We start from the raw sequence: 16,479 nt of genomic DNA, 5'->3' as shown, positions 1-16,479 counted from the left end.
ATAGTCCCTTCGCAGAGGGAAGTAGTGATTTGCAGAGGTGCCACAGATCGAAATCCGCGGTTTCAGGAGCAAGAACACGAGAGAGAGAGAAAGAGAGAGCAATGGTGATTTTTTTCTGGATGAATGTGGTGATGTGGGAAGCAGAAGTAACTGAGGGGGCCCATGTGGGGACCACAACCCACGAGGGCGCGCCTGGGGGTCCTGGCGCGCCCAGGTGGGTTGTGCCCACCTGGTGCACTTCCCTCTGATATTATTGGCACCAGAAATTCAGAAATATTCAGAAAAAAATCGTATTAAATTTTCAGGGCATTCTGAGAACTTTTATTTTTGGGTCATTTTTTATTTCACGAAAAAATCAGAAAACGGACAAAGCATGGCATTTTATTTTATTTAACTAAGAAAAACAGAAAACAAAAGGTAGGGACAGAAGGTAGTGCTCACTAAATTCATCAACTTCATACCTCTAAAACATGATCCATTAATAAGGTTGATCAAGTCTTATTAACAACCACTTTCGATTAGCATGAAACCGAAGAACTTTCGTGAATCACTAATTTACCTCGGCGGGGATATGAATGTCCCCAACAATAAGCATTTCATATTTCTTTTTAACAATAGGTAGAGGTAGTTGAAAACTTCCAATAGTTATTGTCGAAGATTTTTCAATAACATTAATACCATTCACTTGGAATTGTTTCTTCGAAAAGTGCACCATATGCTCATTACCATTGATATAAAAAGTGATTTTGCTTTTATTGCAATCAATAACAACTCCTGCAGTATTCAAGAAGGGTCTACCAAGGATAATTGACATGTTGTCGTCCTCGGGCATCTCAAGTATAACAAAGTCAGTCAAAATAGTAACATTAGCAACAACAACGGGTACATCCTCACAAATACCGATAGGTATGATATTTTAGTAGGTGTGAGTTTATTCAAATCAAGTCTTTTATATAAAGAGAAAGGCATAACACTAACACCAGCTCCCAAATCACATAAAGCAGTTTTAACATAGTTTCTTTTAATGGAGCAAGGTATAGTTGGTATTCCCAAATCTCCAAGTTTTTTAGGTACTCCATCTTTAAAAGTATAATTAGCTAGCATAGTGGATATTTCAGCTTCCGGTATTTTTCTCTTATTGGTGATGATGTCTTTCATGTACTTTGCATAAGGAGGCATTTTTAAGATGTCAATCAAGCGAGTGCGCAAAAAGACTGGCCTAATCATTTTAGCAAAGCATTCAAATTCTTCATCATCTTTCTTTTTAGTTAACTTAGGTGGAAAGGGCATAAGCTTTTGAACCCATGGTTCTCTTTCCTTTCCATGTTTTCTAGCAACAAAATCTCTTTTATTGTATCTTTTATTCTTTGGTTGTGGGTTATCAAGATCAACAACTGGTTCTATCTCAACATCATTATATGGTTCTTTATTATTTGGTTGAGTTTCTTCATGATCCTCTTATCTTTTTCATTATCAGAAGGTGAGTGCTCACTACCAGATTGAGTTTCAGCATCAGAGATATAAACTTCATTATCATTATCAGGAGGTTTTTCTATTTTAGGTTCAGTAGAGGCATGCAAAGTCCTATCATTTTTCTTCTTCTTTTTCTTTTTAGAAGGACTAGGTGCATCAGTGTTAATTCTTTGAGAGTCTTGTTCAATTCTCTTTGGGTGTCGCTCGGGATAAAGTGGTTCCTGAGTCATTTTACCTCCTCTAGTTGCTACTCTAACATCAAAGTCACTTATATTATTGTTCATTTCATCAAGCAACTCTCTTTGAGATTTAGCAACTTGTTCTAATTGAGTTTGAACCATAGAGGCATGCTTTCCTACACCTCTAACATCATTTGAGATTCTAAATAACAAGTCACTTAAGCGAGCAATCATATCAGAGTTGTATTTCAATTGTTTCATAACATTTGCATTGAAGTGATCTTGCTTTCTAATGTAATTATCAAACTCATAAAGGCATTAACTATGATGTTTATTACGAGGATCATCACTATCATTGAATTTCATTAAAGATTTTACCTCTACCACCTTAGGTGGTGGTGGTGCTTCAAGCCCATGTATTTATTCAATAGTGGGTAAATATTTAACATCCTCTGCTTTAATACCTTTTTCCTTCATAGATTTCTTTGCCTCTTGCATATCTTCAGGACTGAGATATAAGATACCCCTCTTCTTTGGAGTGGGTTTAATAGGTGTTTCAGGAGGAGTCCAATCATCATAATTTTTCAATATGTTATTCAATAATTCTTCAGCTTGCCTAATAGTTCGTTCCCTGAAAACACAACCAGCACAACTATCTAGGAAATCCCCAGAAGCATCGATTAGTCTATTATAGAAGATATCAAGTATTTCATTTTTCTTAACAGGATGATCAGGCAAAGCATTAAGCAATTGGAGAAGCCTCCCCCAAGCTTGTGGGAGACTCTCTTCTTGAATTTGCACAAAGTTAAATATTTCCTGCAAGGCAGCTTGTTTCTTATGAGCAGGAAAATGTTTTTTAGAGAAGCAATAAATCATATCCCGGGGACTATGCACACAACCAAGAGCAAGAGTATTGTACTAAGCTTTAGCATCACCCTTTAATGAGAACGGAAATAACTTGAGAATATAATAATAGTGAATCTTCTCATCATGAGAAAAAAGGGTGGCTATGTCATTCAACTTAGTAAGATGTGCCGCAACAGTTTTAGTTTCATAACCATGGGAAGGATCATATTCAACCAAAGTAATTAACTCTGGGTCGACAGAGAATTCATAACCTTATCATCAATAAAGATAGGTGAAGTAGCAAACTTAGGATCACATTTCATTTTAGCATTCAGAGATCTTTCTTTATACTTGCATAATAATTTCTCTAGATCATCTCTATCCTTACAAGCAATAATATCTCTAGTTGCCTCCTCACTCATAGCATAACCTTCCGGTACTTTTCGCAATTCATATCTAGGAGGAATAGTTCTAGTAGGTGTTTCAAGATTTTCAGTTCCAAACTCATCATCAGTTTCAACAATGTCATGCTGTCTTACTCTAGCAATTTGTTCATCAAGAAATTCACCTAGTGGCACATCATCATCAAGCAAGGTACTAGCATCATCATGAGTAATATTCATAGCAGAAGTAGCATCATCAACAACTTGTGACATATCAGAATTAATAGCATGTGGTGGTGTTGCAAGTTTACTTATAACAGATGGTATATCTAAAGCGGAGCTGGATGGCAGTTCCTTACCTCCCCTCGTCTTAGAGGAAAAAATCTTAGTCTTAGCATCCTTCAGATTCTTCATAATAATATGATAATAATCCCAAGTGACTCAACAAATATAGCTATGCTCCCCGACTACGGCGCCAGAAAAAGGTCTTGATAACCCACAAGTATATGTGATCGCAACAGTTTTCGGGGGTAGAGTATTCAACCCAAATTTATAGATTCGACACAAGGGGAGCCAAAGAATATTCGCAAGTATTAGCAGTTGAGTTGTCAATTCAACCACACATGGAGATTAATTATCTGTAGCAAAGTGATCAGTAGCAAAGTACTATGATAGTTTTGATAGTAATGGTAGCAGGAACAGCAACGGTAACAGTGATAGCAGTGATTTTGTAGCAGTAACAGTAGCAATAGCAATAGTAGTAACTTAACAAGAACAATATAATGTAAATTCGTAGGCATTGGATCGGTGATTCGTTGGATGATATTCATCATGATACAGTCATAACCTAGGGCGATACGGCACTAGCTCCGGTTCATAAATATATTGTAGGCATGTATTCCGTAAATAGTCATACGTTCTTATGGAAAGAACTTGCATGACATCTTTTGTCCTACCCTCCCATGGAAGTGGGGTCCTATTGGAAACTAAGGGATATTAAGACCTCCTTTTAATAGAGAACTGGAACAAAGCATTAGCACACGGTGAATACATGAACTCCTCAAACTACGGTCATCACCGGGAGTGGTCCCGACTATTGTCACTCCGGGGTTACCGGATCATAACACGTAGTAGGCGATTATAGCTTGGAAGATCAGATCTAGAACATGGATATAATGGTGATAACATAAATGGTTTAGATCTGAAATCATGGCAACCGGGCCCAAAGTGGCAAGCATTAAGCATGGCAAAGTCATAGCAACATCAATCTCAGAACATAATGGATACTAGGGATCAGGCCCTAACAAAACTAACTCGATTACATGATGAATCTCATCCAACTCCTTACCAACCAGTGAGCCTACGAAGGAATTACTCACTCCCAGTGGGGAGCATCATAGAATTGGCGATGGAGAAGGGTTGGTGGTGACGAAGATCGAAGATCCCCCTCTCCGGAGCCCCACACGGACTCCAGATCTGGCCTCTCGGTGAAGAACAGGAGATGGCGGCGGCTCTGTCTCGTGAAACGCGATAATTCTTTCTCCCTCATTTTTTTTGGAAAAATAGGATTTTATAGCATCGGTTTTAGGGTCTATGGGGCCACCAGGTGGGGAGAACCCACCTGGGCGCGCCTGGAAGGGGTGGCGCACCATGGTGGGTTGTGCCCACCCAGGTGCCCCCCTCCAGTGGTTCTTGGCTCCAAAAGTTCTCTTATTGTATAAAAAAATCCTCGCAAAGTTTCTCTCCATTCTGAGAACTTTTATTTCTGCACAAAAACAACAGCATGGTAGTTCTACTGAAAACAGTGTCAGTCCGGGTTGGTTTCATCCAAATTATGCAAATTAGAGTCCAAAACAAGAGGAAAAGCGTTAGGAAAAGTAGATACGACGGAGACGTATCATGCGTCCCTACGGCTTGTGGCTGCCTCGTAGGTCTTCTGGCCTCCTCTCCAAGTCTCGTGGGTTTCTTCTGGTCCAAGAAAAATCACCGTAAAGTTTTATTCCGTTTGATATTCCTTTTCTGTAAAAGTCAAAAACAAGGAAAAAACATAAACTGGCACTGGGCACTAGGTTAATTAGTTAGTCCCTCAAAATAATATAAAATAGCATATTAATGCATATAAAACATCCAAAACATATAATATAATAGCATGGGACAATCAAAAAATTATAGATACGTTGGAGAAGTATCAATTCCCTCCAGTAATAGTATCAAGAATAAATCTATACCAAGTAGTAATGCCCACATAAAAATTGGGAATAAGGATAATAGTGGATTGCTTACGGATAGAGTTATTGTGAGCATCACAAATTCTATACCAAGCACCTTTCAAATTCTCTCCCCTCCTTTATTTAAAATTGAGAACTTCATTTTCAGGGGTGCATGAAACAAGAGAAGAACTAGCCATAATGATAAAGTGGTCAAGCCAACAAAAACGCAAATGGAAAACATTTTGTATCTGTGTAAAAACTTTTTAGAAGTGGGGGAGATGGTAATGACAGGCAAATGGCAAATAAAGTAAATGCAAGGAGATGAAACTTTATGCGTAGGTACTTGATAGATGTTGATGATGTCTCCCCAGTGATACGTCTCCAATGTATCTATAATTTATGAAGTATTCATGCCATGTTTACAACAATTTTATATGGTTTTGGTATGATTTGCACAGAACTAACCCGGACTGGCGTTGTTTTCAGCAGAACTACCGTGGTGTTGTTTTTTGTGCAGAAATAAAATTTCTCCAAATGCAACGAAACTTTTTTACGATTTCTTGGGACCAAAAGAGGCACTAGAAGCTTCGTGGGAGGATCAGAAGGTGAAGGAGGTGAGCACAAGACACCTGGGCACATCAGGAGGCCCAGGTGGGTTGTGCCCACCTCGAGGCCCATCTTCGCGTGATTCCAACGCTGAAAAATCCTATAAATAGAGAAACCATCAAAAATAACCCTAGATCAGAAGTTCCACCACCGCAAGCCTCGGTAGCCACGAAAAACCAAGACCCCATTCCGGCACCCTACCAGAGGGGGGAATCATCACCGGCAGCCATCTTCATCATCTCAGCATCCAACATGGTGAGGAGGGAGTAGTCCACCCTCGGGGCTGAGGGTTTGTGCCAGTAACTATGTGTTTAATCTCTCTCTCTCTCTCTCTCTCATGTTCTTGATGGCACGATCTTGATGTATCACGGGCTTTATTAATATAGTTGGATCATATGGTGTTTCTTCCTCTCTATCTTGTTGTGATGAATTGAGTTTTCCCTCTGAGATTTTGTTTTACCGGATTGAATTTATGGATTTGAGAGCACTTGATATATGTCTTGCATATGAATACCCGGGGTGACAATGGGGTGACAATTGGGGTATTATATTGATTCACTTGATATATGTTTTGGCACTCAACTCGTGGATTCCCGAGGTGACATTGAGGTAATCTATGCATACGGGTAGAAAGGGCACTCTTTGAGGTTCTTTGCGTTGGATCGAGTATTATGAATCTGAAATTGTTTGATGTGTATCGTTAATTAACTCATGGATACTTGTGGTAACACTGGAGTATCTAGATGACATTAGAGTTGGTTGATGTGTATCATATGGTGTTATTTTAGTATGAACTCTTGGGTAGATCAAACAAAAAGAATAACTTTGCATTATTTTAGTATGAACTCTTGAATAGATCGAACAGAAAGAATAACTTTAAGGTGGTTTCGTACCCTACAAACAATTTCTTCTTATGTTCGCCGCTAGATAAGAACTTTGGAGTGATTCTTCATCACATGTTGAGGGATGGTTATATGATCCAATTATATTAGCATTGTTGAGATATTGCACTAGCGAAAGTACGGACCCTAGGCCTCATTTTCAAGCATTGCAATGGCATTTGTGCTTCGTTTTATCAATTGCTACCTTGCTGTTTTTTTATTGTTCCTATTAGAAAAATCAATATGTACTAGCATTACTACACTTGTATCACCATCTCTTCACCGAACTAGTGCACCTATACAATTTACCATTGTATTTGGTGTGTTGGGGAAACAAGAGACTTTGTATTATTTGGTTGCAGGGTTGTTTAAGAGAGACCATCTTCATCCTACGCCTCCCACGGATTGATAAACCTTAGGTCATCCACTTGACGGAAATTTGCTACTATCCTACAAAACTCTGCGCTTGGAGTCCCAACTCGAGTCTACAAGAACAAGTTGTGTAGTAGAAATCACCCAGCAACGGCGCCAGAAATTGTCAAGTTCACAGGAGATTAATCCTCCCCGGCAACGGCGCCAAAAATTCTTCCTGCTACTTGTGAGCTACGTTGGGATTTCCTCGAAGAGGAGAGGATGATGTAGTACAGTAGAGATAAGTATTTCCCTCACTTATGAAACCAAGGTTATCAATCCATTAGGAGAACCAAGCAACACTATGTAAACATCACCTGCACACAAACAACAAATACTTGCAACCCAACGCGTAAAGGGGTTGTCAATCCCTCAATGACTACGAGCAAGATTAAAATGTATAGTTTTTGATAGAAGGATCTGACAAAAATAAAAAATAAAATAAATAAAAGAAAATTACAGCAATGTAGTTTTAGGATTTTTATACGACAAAAGGTAGACCCTGATGTCTACTACGCAACCTTCTTCTTGTAGACGTTGTTGGGCCTCGAAGTGCAGAGGTTTGTAGGACAGTAGCAAATTTCCCTCAAGTGAATGACCTAAGGTTTATCAATCCGTGGGAGACATAGGATGAAGATGGTCTCTCTCAAACAACCCTGCAACCAGATAACAGAGAGTCTCTTGTGTCCCCAACACACCCAATACATTGGTAAATTGTATAGGTGCACTAGTTCGGCGAAAAGATGGTGATACAAGTGTAATATGGATGGTAGATATAGGTTTTTGTAATATGAAATTATGAAAATAGCAAGGTAACAAGTGGTAAAAGTGAGCGAAATCGGTATTGCAATGCTTCAAAGCAAGGCCTAGGGTTCATACTTTCACTAGTGCAAGTTCTCTCAACAATGATAACATAATTAGATCATAATAATCCCACAACGTGCAACAAAGAGTCACTCCAAAGTCATTAATAGTGGAGAACAAACGAAGAGATTATTGTAGGGTACGAAACCACCTCAAAGTTATTCTTTTCGATCAATCCATTGGGCTATTCCAATAAGTGTCACAAACAACCCTAGAGTTCGTAGTAAAATAACACCTTAAGACACACATCAACCAAAACCCTAATGTCACCTCAAGTATCCGTAGGTTTGATTATACGATATGCATCACACAATCTCAGATTCATCTATTCAAACCAACACAAAGAACTTCATAGAGTGCCCCAAAGTTTCTACCGGAGAGTCAAGACAAAAACGTGTGCCAACCCCTATGCATAGATTCCCAAGGTCACAGAACCCGCAAGTTGATCACCAAAACATACATCAAGTGAATCAATAGAATACCCCATTGTCACCACTGGTATCCCACGCAAGACATACATCAAGAGTTCTCAAATCCTTAAAGACTCAATCCTATAAGATAACTTCAAAGGGAAAACTCAATCCATTACAAGAAGGCAGAGGGGGAGAAACATCATAAGATCCAACTATAATAGCAAAGCTCGCGGTACATCATGATCGTGCCATATCAAGAACACAAGAGAGAGAGAGAGAGAGAGAGAGAGAGAGAGAGAGAGAGATCAAACACATAGCTACTGGTACATACCCTCAGCCCCAAGGGTGAACTACTCCCTCCTCGTCATGGAGAGCGCCAGAATGATGAAGATGGTCACCGATGATGGTTTCCCCCTCCGGCAGGGTGCCGAAACAGGGTCCCAATTTGTTGTTGGTGGCTACAAAGGCTTGCGGGGGCGGAACTCCCGATCTAGGTTCTGTTTTGGAAGTTTGGGGATATATAAGAGGTGTTGGCGTCGGGAACAAGTCAAGGGGGTCCCCGAGTCAGCCACGAGGTAGGGGGCGCGCCCAGTGGGGTAGGGTGTGCCCTCTGTCGGTGTAAAAACCGGCAGATCTCGGGTAGGGGGCCAAGCTATGTGTCTAAGGATCAATGGTAACAGGAGGCCACGGGACACGATGTTTACCCAGGTTCAGGCCCTCTTAAGGGAGGTAAAACCCTACTCCTGCTTGATTATGATTATCGAATAAGATTACAAGGGATGATCTACCTCGAGATCGTGTTGGCTAACCCTAGATGGCTAGCCTATAAAGATTTCGAAGATGATGATCACTATTTTTATGTCCATTTTCATAAAAGCGTAGAAAAATTATCACAACAAAGTCCAACAACCAAAAAACTAGCCCTAGGAGTCGCGAGAGGGGTGTGGCTGCTCTCGCACGACATAATTTTTATTCTCATCAACACAGTTTTGGACGCCTTCCCCACCTAAACCATGGCCCCTATGATGTTGCTACCGTCTGTGATCAAGGCGCTCGACGCGCTGCTTTGGAATTTCTCCGAGACGTGTTTGAAGGTGCTTCCGACATGCAATACCTTGTTGCCTGGGAGGGCGTCTGCCGCCCTAAGGAGGAGAGAGGCCTCAACGTAAATGGACCTAGCCTGCCAAAACAAGTGCCTTCTCCTCAAATTGTTTCATAGACTTCATTCCCAGGTTGTGTCGAGATGGGCGCTCTAGGCTTGTAACGAGCTGGACGGATTCTCACTTCTCTCTGTCGGTGCCTGCTCCCAAGATGGTGATCACTGACGGGGCACCGCCTACCTTGTGACGGCTTATCGCGTCCTCTTGTGAGTGGAGGTGGGAGACACGCAGATAACCTCCTGTTGGCATGATCATTGCGTGTCGCATGGGCCTCTTCAATCTTCCTACCCCTTGTTGATCACGCACACCAGCGCATGAAGCCTCGGTCTTGCAGGTCAGGGTGCATGGCCTCAACTCAATCCTCGTGCCATGTCTCATCTTCGCCGGGGATGGGCAACGCCCTATCGTGCACTCTTTGTCGATCAAGACCATGTATGTTTTCGGCGGTCCGTATCAACGATCACCCACTCTTTTGTCGTGACACTTGGGGCTCCCTGTTTACAACCCACTTGTACGATCTCTCTCACGTCAGTAAAGTGCAGGTCTCATTCACCGCTATGATCTGGTCTTCCCGGACGCCGTCGAGGGGCAAGTTGTTTGCTTGGCTGCTCTCCCTGGAGCACATCCATACGGTGACGTGCTTCTCCGGTAGACCATTGTTAATGCCATCGATGATGTTCGCCCCCTTAGATCTTTGGTCTTAGGTTGCGACTTTGTCATCTCCTTCTGGTAACGCTTGCATGTCGACATCGACGACGCCTCGGCTGGGGCTCTCCATCTTCTCGATGTCGCCAAACACCTTTATCGTGCTCTACTACTGGCGCCTATGGAAGCACCGGAATGAGGTGGTGTTCCGGGGCTTGTCGCCCTCCCTCCCCTTTCTCCTTCAAGGGTTGTCGTGACGCCGCCGTGCTTTGGCATTGTAGGTTCAAGCAAGATCATCACGAAGATGTTGATGTATGGCCTCGTGCCATCGCGCACTGATGTTTGTGTACTATTGCTGCCTATTGTTGTAGAGTAAATAGCATAAAACTACTACTTTACGAGTTAGGGTTACAAAAAACTACCGGATTTATTTTTTTCGCTGATAACTACCAAGTCAGGGGTTGGCTGTTTCAAAAAACCCCAAATCCTCTTTGTTAAAAAATTAAACATGTTTATGACAGGTTGGGCTCGCCACTAAATGCACCGTTTGGTTGACTGTTTGTTTGACTGTTAACTGACTTGTGGGGGCCACATGTCAGCACCTCATCCACAGATTTTTACGGATTAGCCCCTACAAATATTTTAAAAAAGCAATCGGGTCCCTGGAATCATTTAAAAAGCAATCGGGTCATTGGACCATCGCCGCCGCGCCTGCAAAGGGCTCTGCCCGTGGTCGCTGTTGCGCCTCCATGGGGCTCCGCCCGTGGTCGCCGCTGCACGCCACCATGGGTGGTCGCCACCTCGCGCCGCCGCCATGGGGTTCCGCCCGCGGTCAATGCGCACCATGGGGCTTCGCCCGTGGTCGTCGCCGCGCGCCATGGGGCTCTGCCCGCGGTCGCCGCGCGCGCCATGGTGGGGCGCTTGTGTGCAGGCCGCCGCCTCCCCTCCCAAGCCGGCGACGAGCACGTCGAGCTTGAGGAGCTCGCGGCAGGGGATAGCGGAGGCCACAGGCGAGGCACGACGCAGCCGCAGGCGAGGCACGGCGCGGCAGCAGTCGAGTCACGGCATGGCATGGCGGCAGGCGAGGCACGACATGGCGGCACGATGGCAGGAGAGGCACTGCGCGCGCGGCTCGCCGGCCGGTGCAAGCGGCTCGGGATCGAGCAGGCTGTAGCGGGCACGTCTCCTTTGGAGACCCGATTGCTTTTTGCAAAAACATTTAGGGACCTGATTGAAAACTCACAGGTGGGCCCCCCTTGTAAGCTAACGGTCAAAGTAAACGGTCAAACAAAAGTGTGGGGCCCAACTGTCATAATCGTGATCAACTACTAAAGACTCGGTGATTTGGGTTTTTTGAAACAGCGGACCGCGCGTTTGGTAGCTTTCTGAGAAAAATTAAAAAGTGATAGTTTTTTGGAACCATAGCCCGTAAACTAGTAGTTTTATGCTATTTACTCATTGTTGTAACAACTCCATGTCGCCCAGGGGCTGCCTCTGGTTTTGTGGATTAGATGCTCACGATCATTTCGTGTCACCTAGCAATTGTGGGATTCTATTTGTTGATGATATTACAACAGCTAAAGCCCGAGTACACCATGCCGACTTGATTTTACCAGGACAAATGGTATGCAACACGATCCTTGTGGTATATGATACTCCCTCGTCCCATAATATAAGAACGTGTCAAAAACGTTCTTATATTATGGGACGGAGGGAGTAGATTGGAAGTGGTCGAGGTCATGCAACATGGAGGGAACTGTATTGAACCTATTGCGGCACTGTCGGTTCAGGAAGCAGTTATCTTGAGCTCATATGGATGAATAGTAACATGAAAAAAAAAATCTAGTATCGCTTTTTCTTTGTCACGTCTTCTAAGAATGTCATCCATGATGAAATTTTGCAAGCAATCAAAACAATTGTCAGTGTTTGCTAAAACAAGTCTGATTTTATTTTTTAAATACTATTCACTCGAGCTGAGAAGAGCACTTTCGGTTCGAGAAGTCTTTGTTGCAACTTTAGCTTATGATCGTTAGCCATTGTCCCAGAGAAGCTAATATGGCGGCTCATACTCTAACTAGGCATGTGAAGGGTTCATATAGCATCTGTTTGGAACATGGATGAACCGTCACAATGGCTTCCCCTTAAGAAAAAGAGATGGAGCGCGAAAATGCCCCGGCATTGTAATCATCGGTGTTACGACATAGCAATACTGAAATAGTCATACTTCATACCCATAAGAATCTGCATTCTCATGCATGAGTGGGTGAAATCCTGATGTGAGCTGTGCTAAGAAAATACTTCACGCGGCACTGAGGAGAGGATCCAAAAGTTTAACCATATAGAAGTGCCTTGCCTACTGTTGAGACACATAGTTTAAATGCATAAAGCACAGAGTGCAGGGAGAAGGCAATCAAGGGCGATCACAACCTATTTCTTGATTCAGCGAAAGAACATGTGGCCTGCAAACAACGCGAGGAACAGAACGGCGGCAGCACAGTTTACGACCTTGTCCTGTCGCTTGCACCTGCAGGTTAAAAGGAACGATGTTTAGCATAATTCATTTGTTCATACGGAAGGGAAGAAAAGGAAGATCTACTGTTCTACTGGATGCCTGAAGATCTTCATCTGCTATCTCCGTGCTGAACAACCTCTACTTTTGGTCTAAAATCTATGTAACATGAAGTCAACTTAGAGTTGGTCCTTACTCTTCATCGTGCTCTGCTTGTCTTTGCGCCGATGCTTCAAGTATTTCCCTCATCTCTCTCCAGTCACGAGCATCTTTCTCCGCTGCCATCCTAAGGTATGCAAGCTGGCCCTCCATATGCTTTTTGCACCCCAGGTTGAACTTGCAGGGATGCTGAGGAGAAATAAAATTTATTACGTCACAAGCACGATATATATAACCTGTACTCAGTTTCTCAGTGGCATTATATCGAGAAAAAATTGCTAGAATACAACTAGATTGTATTGTATGTAATCAACACTTCGCTTATGTACAGTGTATCCTGTAAATCCATGGATTTGGTCAGCTTATAATCAAAACATAAGCAAGTACGCATACTTAATAGAGTGGCAGATGAACTAACAAACTAACAGTTGAGAATAAGATAGATCAGCAGACCGCTCAGGTGGCGGATCGAATCAGAGCCAAGCTGCAGCAGTTCAGACAGGATCTGACAAGCACTGTATCAGAGAATGTTCATTTGGAAAGTGAGGTTTTTTTGATCTACCTGAGCCCAAGGACTATCTACTGGCGAAAATGTTGAGTTTGTGGAATACCCGAGCATGAATTCATCAGAGGAGATGCGTATGCATCCAGAATCATCACGGAACCAGCAGAAATCATTCATGGTCGATGATCAGCAGAAAACAGTGATTGGTGAACGGCAGATTGATCCTAATGTGGTAGAGGCACAACAAAGAGATAATGATCTGACCCTGATTCAAAACGCTAGGGGACACCGAAGGAAGAACGTTTGGATCCGCAAAAACCAAATGGGTGATCCGCCTGATAGAGGAAAGAAAACCAGTGCATATCCACATAGCAAGGAAACAGCAGGCTGGGAGGATGAGCAGTAACAAGTACTACCTCCGTCCGAAAAAGCTTGTCCTAAGCTTGTTTCTCAAATGGATGTATCTAGCACTAACTTGATGCTAGATACATCCATTTAAGGGACAAGCTTTTTCGGACGGAGGGAGTAACAACCAACCAGGCAAGGTACAAACCAACTTGGTTGGAATTGTAGTTTGTAAATGGCCAGTTGGGCACACCCTTTCATCATCAGAGAAAAGGAAATTCCTTATCAACACTGTACGTCACTACATAAAGATAGTCTTTGATATTATCTTTTCAGTCTTTTGAGTTTATCATGCGTCAATGATACTTATACCTTAGCTGGTGCCTGTAGAGCTCCAAATCACATGTTCGCATAATTTAAAGGATTGTATGTAATAACTAACAATCAAAATGTTGCTGCAGAAGTGCAATTTCACTTGTTATATACCAAATATGAACTATAAAAGTTCTCTTGCACCTTCAAGGCAAGTGATGAGTTTGCACTATGTAATCAACTAGCAACTGTTGTCCCTAAAAACTTTTAGTAGCTTATTCATTGCAATATGCTTAATTGTTTACAAGTAGGTTTTACCAAACATATCTTGGTTTCAACGACGGAATGACTTATCATATGCAGTTTAGGATGCAGTACCAGGTACACAAAATAGCACTTTGGGCTAGAGTAGGAAATTTAGATTCACCTCAGTACACAAATTGCAGCCTTTATTTATGTAGAGAACACAGTATGGATCAGATGTGCTTCTTGAAACCCAACTAGAGATTTTATTTATTGCTGGCACTTAGCCACTGCTGCTCACTGGAACAAATTAATTAACTACTGTTATCTCTAAATTGCAGCTTCTTGATCTTGAAGATTCAAAAGAAGCTGTTTACAACACCCTTGATGCATGGATCACCTTTGAGCAGGACTTTCCACTCACCTCATTAAAGCAAGTAATTGTAGCTCTTGAAAAGGAGGAACAATGGCATAGAATTGTCCAACTATTGTAAATTATAATTTAAATAGTTTTATTGCATTTATCTTTCATACAGTATGAATTAAATTTCTGCCAACCACACACCTAGGTAATAAAATGGATGTTGAGAAAAGGGCAAGGAAATACCATCAGAACATACGAGCAATTAGTGCGTGCACTTGAGAAGGACAACAGAGCAGAGGAAGCACATAAAATCTGGGAGAAGAAAATAGCCCATGACCTGCATTCAGTTCCTTGGCGTTTCTGCGGTCTTATGTTAGCTATTTACTACAGAAACAATATGCATAGATAGTCTTATCAAGGTACGGACCTCTCATCTTCTACTCTTCACTGACTACTACCTATTCTTTTACTTCAAGTTTATTGGCTGGTAATTTCTAATATCATCTTACCATTCATTGCCTTCCCTGAGGACTATGCTTCGGTGCCTTAAGGCACCTGCCTTTGTGTCCATGACATGTGGGCCCAAGAGGTGGCTGGCCCACATGTCAGTGACCCAAAGGCAGGTGCCTTTAAGGCACCGAAGCTGCGTCTCTTCTCTGATGGCTTAGCTCTTTAATGTCCTTGAAGCATGTGGTCGCAAGTGTCCTAGTAAAGAATATATACGGAAAGTTGAAGTTGCATATGAAAATGAAATGCTTGGTCTATTAGAAGAGAAGAAGGATTTGCTTGAAAAGTACAAGGATTTGTACAATAAGCCATCAAATAGTGATAGAAAGAAAGATCTACGGTTCAAGAAGGCTGAGAAGAAAGCTGGTTAGTCCTGTGGCGCCTGTAATCCTTTATTTGCCCAATGACAGCCAAGCATTTCTGACAAGTTGAAATGGCATGTTTCTGTTAAATACTTATAAATCCATTTCCGTGTATATGTAACTTTCTGATTGGTTTACGCACCCCCATTTAAGCAGAAAGATATTGGAAGATCAAAATGTGCTAATTCTGGAGAAATGCCTGATTTATTTTTACCCTTTATTTGCATGGTTATCTAATCAAATTTGTTACTACTTGTGCTCATAAATAAACACCATTTATACATGAGCATGGTCTCCAGTATGCAAGTTTGATCGTTATATTTTATATGAATATGTTGGTTAAATTTTACACAATCTAAAATAGATATTTATTATTTTTATCTGTAAAATAGATTGGAGCAAGCGCACGATGGGGGTCTAATACGAGTATACGACACACAGGACGGAGAAAAGGAGGAGCAGGGAAGCCTCCTAACCTTGTAGGACGACCCGCGGCCGCCGGAATCGGAGCTGAAGAGGCGAGGAGGGTTTCCGGTGAGGGGCCGGGCCAGGCAGCGCCGCTCCTCCTCAAGCGCGCGCGCAGGAAACCCCGTGCTGGAGCGGAGGAGCAACGGAAGTCGACGGCGGAGCGCACCGGCGGAGCGGATCGCCGACGCCATGCCCTCTCGCTTTCCTCGCCGCAGCCCGGCGGCCGTTCCTCCCCTTCCTTCTTCCTCGCAGCACTGACCGCACGCTCGATCGGGCCGGAGTACAAAACGGCCCACCTACTCGTCTACCTCGCTCGTCCCAGTCGTGCCGAGACGCGCCGTTTCGCCGGGCCAGTGTTGGCCTTTGTTTCGTACCGTTTTTCTTTTCATTCGTTTGTTCTCTTTCTTTCTTTCTTCTACTTTTGTTTATTGCATTTCAAAAATATATTCTGAATACACATATTCCAATTTTTCTGAAAAGTCTTGACCGTGCATTTAAAATATATTTTTTTGAGGGGAGATTTAAAATATTTATACAGTGTAGAAAAATTGTTCTTATGTTTTTGAAATATTTGCACCACTTAAAAATATGCATGGCATTTATAAAATGTTCACAATTTTCAAAAAATAAAAAG

The 16,479-nt window shown here is 42.4% G+C and overlaps 1 protein-coding gene across 1 annotated transcript; it reads right to left on the bottom strand.

Annotated features, from left to right (window-relative positions):
- Positions 1-12,218: 12,218 nt before the first annotated feature.
- LOC119349227 lies at positions 12,219-16,115 on the bottom strand. The gene is made up of 3 exons (XM_037617259.1): positions 15,854-16,115; positions 12,777-12,928; positions 12,219-12,595 (listed from the first exon to the last, which is right to left on the bottom strand). Exons 1-3 carry the CDS (start codon positions 16,034-16,036, stop codon positions 12,511-12,513), a joined length of 420 nt encoding a protein of 139 aa, XP_037473156.1. The 5' UTR covers positions 16,037-16,115; the 3' UTR covers positions 12,219-12,510.
- Positions 16,116-16,479: the final 364 nt, after the last annotated feature.

This window comes from Triticum dicoccoides, chromosome 1B (genome assembly GCF_002162155.2).
Source record: "Triticum dicoccoides isolate Atlit2015 ecotype Zavitan chromosome 1B, WEW_v2.0, whole genome shotgun sequence".
NCBI lineage: Eukaryota > Viridiplantae > Streptophyta > Magnoliopsida > Poales > Poaceae > Triticum > Triticum dicoccoides.
Note: the sequence above shows the minus strand (reverse complement) of the source record. Positions and strands in the feature narration are given on the sequence as shown.